The sequence below is a fragment of the Myotis davidii genome, unplaced genomic scaffold (genome assembly GCF_000327345.1).
Source record: "Myotis davidii unplaced genomic scaffold, ASM32734v1 scaffold469, whole genome shotgun sequence".
Lineage (NCBI taxonomy): Eukaryota > Metazoa > Chordata > Mammalia > Chiroptera > Vespertilionidae > Myotis > Myotis davidii.
Window position 1 is genome coordinate 94,011 of NW_006299722.1, and position 10,640 is coordinate 104,650.

Sequence of the window (10,640 nt, forward strand, 5' to 3'; positions counted from 1 at the left end):
AAAATTTCTACTGCCTTCTAGAAAGATCATGTTCTGATCCTGGACAAATAGAAAATGGTCATATCAGTATACCAACTGACATATTATTTGCCTCAGACATCTACTTCTCATGCAACCCAGGGTAAGTTTTCGCATACTAACCATTCTATATTTAACAAGTGAAAAAACAAATTAGAATTTAAGACGGAGATTTTTAGAAGTATGGACAGTGTTCACAAGCTCGTAGCAATAAAACAGTCCCTCTGCTCAAAGCTTTGCCTCATAAGCTTATCACAGTTAAATTTAGTAAAATGGGCTAAGAAAGGAAGATGTTTTATACCACCAAATTCTCCAAATTCTTAGGTTTCGGTACATGTGATTCATTATAAAAATTTAAATGTCATTGGTAAAGGAAATGACTTGCAGAAATTAAAGGCAAGATTTAAATGAAACCAGTCTTTAATTTACCTAAATAATAAATTGGCATATGTTTTTTAGCATGTATTTATTTTTTTGTTTTTCTTTATTGATTAAGGTATTACATATGTGTTCTTCTTCCCCCATAATCCCCCCACCTCCTCACTCATGCCTTCACCCCTTCCTCATGTCTGTGTCCATTGGTTAGGCCTATATGCATGCATACAAGTCCTTTGGTTGATCTCTCCCTCTTACCCTCACCCTCCCCTACCTTCCCTCTGAGGTCTGATCAATGCTTCCCTGTCTCTGTTTTTGTTCATCAGTTTATGTTGTAGGGTGTTGGGGTTGTAGGGGCAGGTAGATGAGGGTAAAGGGTAAATGGTTATAGAAAGAGATTTGACTTTGGGTGGTGAACACATAATACAATATATAGATGATGAATTATGGAATTATCCTCCTGAAACTTATATAATATTATCAACCGATGATACCCTATGCATTTAATTTTAAAAAAAGAGGTGGAGTTGCTTGCCTGACATCACACCAGAGCAGGCACTGGGACTTGGCTGTTGACTCTGAGCCTGGGCTGCCATAGACCTCCTCCCTAGAGGGAGGGTATTGAGTGGCTTTTAATCTCTGGATGGAATAAGTTCTCTATTTAGAGAAAAGGGACTTACTCACTGAATATAAGTGTCTCAGATACCGCTGAAAACTTTATATTCATTTTCTCATTTAATATCTGCAAATTGAATTATGATATTTTACTCTCTGTGTGTGTGTCCATTTTTATAAAATAATATCAGTATCACTTATCTCCTATGCTAAACACAGATATTTAGATCATTAATATCAAATCTGGGGGTACTTTGAACCCTTTAAGTCTAAGTGTATTCTATTATTCTTTTTTTAATTTAATTTTTTTTCTTTTTCTTTAAACTACCATACGAACTTTTATCAACTATTGTTTTGTCTCCATCTACTGGTATAGTGAATATTTTTAGATATTATGATATTCTGGAGAATTTAAGAGAATTCAACTTTTCTTGTCCTCTCATTATTTAGGTACAAATTAGTTGGTGAAAATTCTACTTTCTGTTATTATAAAGGAAATGATATGGTTTGGGCTGATCCATTTCCAGAGTGCCGAGGTAAGACTGAAAGAATCTAAGCACTCACGTTGTGGGCCTAAATTATCAATGACAAATTACTTCCTGTGCGTTAAGAATTATTCACAGTGTATATCTGTAGTACCCTCACCTTCTAATGTGTGTCTGAGCTAATTTAAAGACTTTTATCTGTAATTCTCCTTAATTTATTACCTTTGGAGATAAAGCATTAAAAACAAACTAAAGTTTGTGTTGTAGTTGGTCATTTATTATCTTGCCATTTCTCCAACCAGTCAGACAAATTAGGGTAGGGGAGGAGCCCTCAATGGACTCATCCCATCGGCCCTGAGAATCCCCCATCTAGTGGAGAGAGGCACTCCCAGAGGAGGGCCAAGCACCACATTTAAAGTGTGGGAGCTAGGGCAGGAGTTCCACTTGCCTGAGTTCAAAGATGATACTGACTGCAATGGTGTCAAAAAGTTCACTGCTTATGTTTTGTTCTATAAGTCTTGCAGTTTCAAGTCTTACACATAAGTCTTTAATCCATCTTGAGTTTATTTTTGTATATGGTGTAAGAAAGTGGTCCAGTTTTATAATTATTTTTTGCATGTATCTGTTCAGGTTTCCCTATAGCACTATTGAACAGACTGCCTTTGCTTTTATTTAGTTTTAATCTTTATTGAAAGTATTACAGATACCCTCCTTTTCCCCCTATTGACCTCTTCTAGCCCACCCTGTCCCTCCCCCGAGGCCCTCACCACCCTATTGTCTGTCCATGGGCTATGCATATATGCATACAAGGTCTTTGGTTGATCTTTTCCCATCCACCCACCCACCCCTGCCTTCCCTCTGACATTTAACACTCTGTTCCATGCGTCTATGTCTCTGGACCTATACCAAATGAACAGACTGTCTTTAACCAATTGTATATCCTTGCCTCCTTTTTGTAAAATAATTCACCGTATTAATGAGGATTTACTTCTGGGCTCTCCATTTTATTCCATCACTTTATAGGCCAGAACATATTGTTTGGTTATCATATTTTTATAGTATAGTTTTATATCAGAGAGTGTGATACCTCCCACCTTGTTCTTTCTCAAAAATTTCTTTGGTTATTTGGGGTCTTTTGTGATTCCATATAAATTTCAAGATTAGTTGGAAACTCAAACAAATAATAAAAGCACGGAGTCACAAAAAATGTAAAACATGAAAATACTAGAGAATATGAAGAACAGTGACAAGGGCAAATGAATACTGAAAGAATAAATGCAACATCTTGTGGGGTTTGAATTGTATGTAGAATACAGACATGCGGTAGCAATAAACCAAAAGACAAGAAGGGGTAACTTCAATTTAAAGGTTCCCAGGTTTCAGCAGTCCTAAAAAGTGGTAAAAGAGGTCATCTGCATAATTGACTTATAGTATAATACTGTAATCTCTAGGGTTGTCTTGAAAATAATAATAATATAAAAATTACAAACTAACAAAGGAATTATAAGGAATACTTAATCCAAAAATAAATAAGAACGAAGGAGTGACAAAAGGAAACATAAAATAAGTCCTGGCCAGGTAGCTCAGTTGATTGGAGCATCATCCAGATACACCAAGGTTGCAGGTTTGATCCCCAGTCAGGGTACATACACGAATCAACCAATGAATGCATTAATAAGTGCAACAAGAAATCTATGTCTCTCTCTCTCTCCTCCTCTTTCTTTCTAAAAAATCAATTTAAAAAGGGAAACATAAAATAGATGGATGGAATAGAATATTGATAGTAATGTGTTTGATCTAAACCTAATTGTATCAGTTAATTATACTGTGATTTGACTAATTATTGTCAGACTAGATTAATAAAGTAAAAGTGAACTATTTGCTATTTATAAGAGCCACAATTTAATGATAAGAATACTGAATAGGTGAAAGTTAAGGATGGAAAAAATATGCTATGCCAACAATTACCAGAAAATAAAAAGCTGTGTAACTCTATTAGTATCCAAGTATACTTTACAATAAAACAGTTAATCATCATAAAGAGGTCAGTTCAACAGGAATAGATCACAATCTGAAATCTATGTGCCCTTGGAAAAATAGCTTCAATCTCTGTATAGCAGAGATGGGCAGAAAGAAAAAGAGACAAATCCACAATTATAGTTTGAGAATTCCACATCTTTCTCTCAATAGGTAACCAAAAATCAGAATAGGGAAGACACGGCCAACAATTAAACTTTAAAAATAACAGATAAGCGTCTTGAACCCTCTAAGTGTTGTTGTTAAATATACATGGAATATTGACAATATGCTGGGCTCTAAAACACCATGCATTTAAGAAGATTGAAATTACTCAGAACATGCTTTCCGACCCCAGTGGGATTAAATTAGACAATCAAATAAAAAGATAACTAGAAAAGTAACTTCCAGGAAATTTAAACTGCAGTACTACAAAGTCCTTTGGATCCAAAATGAGATCTTGGAAGGACAAAATAAATTGTATAGATGTTGGCCTTAGACGAAAAGTCCATATGAAAACCTTACTTACCCTAATAGTAAAACCTATCATTTTTTGGGTGCCTGCCAAGAGCTGTGTTACCTGCTATGTACTTTACTTGGTATCCCTGGGGGAGCTTTGACTGCCAAGGGCCATTTGGATATTGATAACATCATTCATGGGCCACACAAAATTATCAACTTTAAAATTAGCCTGCTATATCTGGTCAAACACTTAATTAACTCACCCCTAATGCCTTGGCAGGACCAGACCAAACAATTTCCTGGGCCTTATACGGCCTGCAGCCACGAGGTTCCCCCCCACCACCACCACCACTGAAATAGCATCCTATGCGGTCGGTAAAGGATGTAGAAATACATGACACAACATCTGAGCGCCTAGAGCAGGATGTGTGCCGACACTGTTGGCAGTAGTAGTGCTGGATGATGTAGCACGTGGCTGCAGGGACAGACTGTGTGAAATAACTCTCCCAAATTATTTCCCTTATCCCTTACAGTAAGGTGACACAGTCTGCTCTGTTTTTACTCTCATTTTATATGCGAGGAAACCGAAGTTCAGAGGGATTAGAAAACTTGGTCTCTAGGATGCAGTGAAAACAGCCCTAAGCACTATTCAGTTCCGCCTTAAGAGGACTTTTGCATACACAATCTGGAAAATATTGTGCTAAGTGAAATAAGCCAAATGGAGAAAGACAAATATCACACGAGCTCGCTTATTTGTGGAATCTGATGAACAAAAGGAATTGGCCAACAAAATAAGACTGGGAGCAGGGAAGCCAGGACAGATTAACACACCTCCATGTGGGGTTTGCGGGACAAGAAGAGATAAACCAAAAACTTATGTACGTATATGCATAGCCCATGGACACAGGCAATAGAGTGGTAAAGACCTGGGGGGAGGGAACGATAGGGAGGAGGGGGGAAAAGGGTGAGAAAACAGGAGATATCTGTAATACTATCAAAAATTAGATTTAAAAGAAAACACAGTTAAATGGTCCCGAAGACCTAAAATTTTACTATGTTGTTATTTGTGATTCTCAGAATAAGCTCTTAACTGAAGTTGTGCTTTAGACATGTTAGCTCACCTAAAAGCCAAAGAGGAGCTAATCTGATGTGTGTAAAGTTGGTAGCCGGTACAAGAAGAGAAAAAAGGGGAAATTATTTTATTCTGACTTTATTACTTTAAAAAAGAAGTGAAACGAGAGACGTTTCCAAGGTCACTACCATATCCTGCGAGCTGCAGAAAACAGAACTCAGCGATTATCTCTGTTGTGACCATCTCTATTGGTCCAATGTCTGCATCCTGCTTTTCTTTGGTCTTGGCATGAGCAAAGGAAGACAATGTGAGAGAGAAAATATCTTTATTTGGGGTGTGTCAGAGAATGAGGTCACTGCCAACTCGGACTTCTGTTTCCTTTCTTCACACAGAGAACAGTTTCGGTATCTCAGTACTACTTTGGTGTATTTAGTTGCCTCTCGGTATAATTTATGTGGAAGCAAAAACAGTGTAGCATTTTACATCCTTGGGAAATACACAAGACTTGGATGACTAAATGTCATGTTTAGGTGTTTGTGGGGCGAGAAAGAGAAGAGTCATTGAGTTAGCAATGGGTTCCTAAATCTTAAGAGCATTATTTTGCTAATGTGTTAAAAACATTTTTCCTCCACAGAAATTCCTACAACTACTCAGAAACCCACCACGGCTCAAGTTACCAAAGCTCTGTCATCGCATCAGAAACCCACCACAGTAAATGTTCCAGCTACAGAGTCCCCACCAGCTCTTCAAAAATCCACCACAGTAAATGTTCCAGGTACAGAGTCCCCATCAACTCCTCCGAAACCAACCACAGTAAATGTTCCAGCTACCAAGCCCCCATCATCTCTTCAAAAACATACCACAGTAAATGTTCCAGCTACAGAGTCCCCATCAACTCCTCAAAAACACACCATCATAAATGTTCCAGCTACAAAGCCCCCATCAACTCCTCAAAAACCCACCACAGTAAATATTCCAGCTACGGAAGCCCCATCAACTCCTCAGAAACCCACCATCATAAATGTTCCAGCTACAAAGCCCCCATCAACTCCTCAAAAACACACCACAGTAAATGTTCCAGCTACAAAGTCCCCATCAGCTCCTCAGAAACCCACCACAGTAAATATTCCAGCTACAGAAGCCACACGAACTCTTCAGAATCTCACTACAAGAAATTCTTCAACTACAAAAGCCCTACTAATTCCTCAGAAACCCAACTTCACTGTTCCAGCTATGGATGCCCCACCAACTTCTCAGAAACCTCTCACAGCCAATGATTCAGCCACAATAGCCAAGCTATCTCCTGTCTCAAATGTTCTATCTACAGAGGCCCAACTAACAGTCCAGACTCTCATGACAAATTCTTCTGCTACACGAGCCACACCAAAACCCCAGAGCTTCACCACAACACAAGCTTCCTATACACAGAGTCTCCCAGTAACACAAAAATTCACTACGGTACATGCCCCAAAGACTAAGGGTCTCCATACCACACAAAGATTGACATCTGCTCATATTGCAGCCACACCGAATCAAGCTGTTTTCACGACACCAAGCACCTCGAAAGGAAGTGGACTCCTTACAGCAGGTGAGCTGACACCACTTACTCAGGTTCCAGAGTATATACGGATCTAAAGTGCTATGGTGGAAAATGTCAACTTGACCAGGATTACGTAATTAAATAATCTGGGATCTGTTGTAGTCAGAGTTGTTTTCATACTCATGTTTTGGACTTTCTTCCGAGGCAGAGTTGGATTGTGGTTAGGGCAAATCTTTAAAAAAGGAAACATTTTGCAATGATATAGAACAAAGGTGTGGCCCCATAAAAACGATGCTAAGTTAAGGTTGGTGAAGAAATTCTGTTTTCTAGATTAGCGTTAGGGAGTCGTTGAATTTTTCAAGACTCTTCCTAGAACCAAATATATGCCATCCTTAAAGTTGATTTCTGGGTCTGGTTCATTGACAGAGACCCGTCCCTCAAGCATGCTAAAAGCTCTCTCCAGATTCCCTAGAGTTGCTAATTTGGTAAGGCAGCTCAACAGTGTCTTCTAAGTAATTGAAAACACAGTTCTTTGAATGAGTGCATAATAATGCAGGGCTCTTTAAATAAAGGCACTTGAAGTAGAACATGCTATAGACTTTAGAACTACCTGTTGAGTGAATACATGAAACCCATTTTACTAATTAATGCTGCTTCAGACCACTAGGATGTCTTCTTGTCCCACGTCTTGCCTAATGTACAGCCATTTTTAAAAAATATATATTTTATTGATTTTTACAGAGAGAAAGGGAGAGGGATAGAAAGTTAGAAACATCCATCAGCTGCCTCCTGCACATCCACTCTGGGGATGTGGCCACAACCAAGGTACATGCCCTTGACTGGAATCGAACCTGGAACCTTTCAGTCCACAGGCCAACGCTCTATCCCCTGAGCCAAACTGGTTAGGGCTGTATAGCCATTTTTATATGCATTCTTTTCCAATAGGGATACCTATTTTGTTTTATTTTATGTTGTTCCTTGGAAAATCTCAATATAACTGAGCCAAGAGATAATTTTCAAAAACATTATTTTAACATTTTTATTGAAAACACCCATGCAGAAAACACACATGTGTGGCTTAATAACTTTTTTTAAAAAATTGAATTTATTGGGGTGACATTGCTTAATAGGATCATATAGGTTTCAGGTGTGGATTTCTGTTACACGATCTGTATATTGCACTGTGTGCCCATTACCCAAAGTCAAATCATGCACCATCATCATATATTAGGCTCCCTTCACCCCAACCCACACCCTTTGATCTGGCAACCACTACACTGCTGTTGGTGTTCATGAGTTTCAGATTTATATCCCACATATGAGTGAAATCATATGGCTCTTAGTTCTTTCTGCCTGACTTATTTCACTTAGCACAATATTCTCAAGATTGATGCATGTCATCACAAATGGCAGTATTTCATTTTTTTATGGCTGAGTAGTGTTCCATTGTGTATATGTACCAGATCTCCTTTATTCAATCCTCTATCACAGGACACATTGGCTATCTCTATGACTTGCCTACAGTGAATAACGTTGCAATAATCTAGGGATGCATACATGTTTTCGAGTTTTTGGGGTATATACCTAGGAGAAGGATTGCTGGGTCATATGGCAGCTCTAGCCTTAATTTTTTGAGGAACTGCCATACTGTTTTCCATAGTGTTTGTACCAGTCTACATTCCCACCAGCAGTGAATGAGGGTTCCCTTTCTCCACAACCTCTCCAGCACTTGTTGTTACTAGTCTTGTTGGTAATAGCCATTCTAAAAGGTGTGAGGTGGCATCTCATTGTAATTTTGATTTGCATTTCTCTAATTGCTAGTGAGGTTGAACATATTTTCATATATTGTTGGCTGTTTGTATGTTTTCTTGGAAGAGGTGTCCTATCAGATCCTCTGCCCATGTATTAATTGAGTTGTTTTTTTGTTTGGTGTTGAGTTTTATGAGTGTTTTTTATAATATATCTTAGATATTAAAACTTTGTTGGAGTTATTGTTTGCAAATATCTCCCATTTGGTTGGCTACCTCTTTGTTTTGTTGTCTTTTTTTTTTCTGTGCAGAAGCTATTTAGTTTAACGTAGTCCCATTCATTTATTTTTACATTTACTTCCATAGCTTTTGGGGTCAAGTTCATAAAATGTTCTCTACAACCATGGTCCATAAGTTTGGTACCTATGTTTTCTTCTATGTAATTTATTGGTTCAGATCTTATATTTAGGTGTGATCCATTTTAAATTAATTTTTGAACATGGGGACAAACTATAATCCAGTTTCATTCTTTTGCATGTGACTTCCAGTTTTCCCAGACCATTTATTGAAGAGAGCAATGTATTAATTATTGCAAATATATTTATTTGAAAGTAATTTTTGCAATGCCTCACTCATATTCCTTGAAAAGTTTAAATGATAAAGTGATATAGTAATTTAAGTTTTGATAACATCTGCTGAAAAAAACTTCAGTTTCTGATAGTTTTTTGAGCATAGGATTAGATCAGTAGTTACTATTTAAGCTTTTGAACTTGTTTCTTGTCATCAAATCATATGATCAAATTCACACGGTGTTTGTTTCGGTATTCAGTAACTCTTTATCATGTTTACTGTTTATAATGTTAACTTGCTGAATAGATATAGGCACTGGTGTGTATTTTATTTGATTGTTCATAATGTGTAATTGTTTTCATAAATTTATTTATAATTATTTCTTTTAGTTGTGGAAATCTGAGTTACTTTTGAACTTTCAAGTACAGTTTATATATATGAAATTTGTAGCAAATAAATGAATTTAATAATTTTTTTAAATTTTCTTCTTCTTTAGGGATTACCATCATTGCAACTGGTAAGTCTGACTCCTTGACAGTTAAAAGAAATTGTCATCGCTGTAGTAGGTACAATCCATGTTTCTGGAAGAGAATATTGTGTTATAACTGTCTTAGGTATACTGGTAAAAGGCTGTGTTCATGGAAGTCAAAGAGAAAACAGGTAAATGTATTTCGTGATTATGTTTTGTGGACACCATTAAATGTTCGGTATGTTTCTAAGTACTATTCCCAACCATGTTCTTGTTCCAAAGTAATATTAGGAAAACGTCAAATCATTGGGCCACGCAATCAAATATTATATGCCTATTGTTTTAATTCTAGGGGCCGAAGAATGACAAGAAAAGATAGTTATTAATACAGGTTCTATCCTCAAGTATTTTACAATTAATCAGAGATGACTTCTTGTTTTTTTTTTTTATCTTTATTGTTGAAAGTGTTACATATGTCCCCTTTCCCCTCCACTAACTCCTTCAAGAAATTACTTCTTGGCCATTTCTAGATTTCTGTCTTACCCTCAAATAAAACAAAGAGTGCTACCTTTGATTATATATTCTTTCTTTTCCCTTCTCTATCAGTGATTGAAAGCAAAATTATTTAAAAAAAAATATTCTGTTGCTTTAGTCATGAGGCCAAAAACAACTGTGTTGCAATTTATTTTTGCATTTGGTCCAGTCCTTTATTTTATCCATAAATATATTATTTAATGTTATATATTAACAATCTACACTAATAAAAGAGAAAAATGGTAATTGGCGTACGACGCTACCCTTTTCATTGGCTAATCAGGGCTATATGCAAATTAACTGCCAACTCAGATGGCAGTTAACTGACAACAAAGATGGCAGTTAATTTGCATATGTAGGCACAATGCAGGGAGGCAAAAGGGAAAGCAGGAAAAACCCCCCTGCCACTGACAATGCCTCCCAGCCATGATCAGAGAATCAGGCGCCTTTGCTGCCCTGGCCAGTGATAGCAGGAAGTAGGGGTGGAGCCAGCGATGGGAGCTGGGCACGGTCGAAGCTGGCAGTCCTGGGAGCTAGGGGTCCCTTGCCTGGGCCTAAAGCAGAGCCCACAATCACGGGGCTGCTGCAGCTGTGGGACCCCACTGCCCGGGCCAGATGCCTCGGCCAGAGGCGATAGGCCTGGGCAGGGGCAGAGCGGGAGATCGCGGGGAGCTGGGAGTCCCCTGACCAGGCCTAATGCCTGGGCCAGAGGCATCAGGCCTGGGTGGGGGGCGCG

The 10,640-nt window shown here is 38.0% G+C and overlaps 1 protein-coding gene across 1 annotated transcript in view; it reads left to right on the forward strand.

Annotated features, from left to right (window-relative positions):
• The first annotated feature begins 27 nt into the window (after window positions 1-27).
• The window catches only part of LOC102767453 (mucin-2-like), a 20,933-nt gene continuing 10,320 nt past the window's right edge, over window positions 28-10,640 (forward strand). Inside the window, exons 1-4 of the mRNA XM_015571896.1 lie at window positions 28-121; window positions 1,459-1,544; window positions 5,678-6,631; window positions 9,398-9,418. Of these exons, the coding sequence (XP_015427382.1) occupies window positions 1,511-1,544; window positions 5,678-6,631; window positions 9,398-9,418 (1,009 nt within the window). The 5' untranslated portion in view covers window positions 28-121; window positions 1,459-1,510. The remainder of the gene's footprint in view (window positions 122-1,458; window positions 1,545-5,677; window positions 6,632-9,397; window positions 9,419-10,640) is intronic.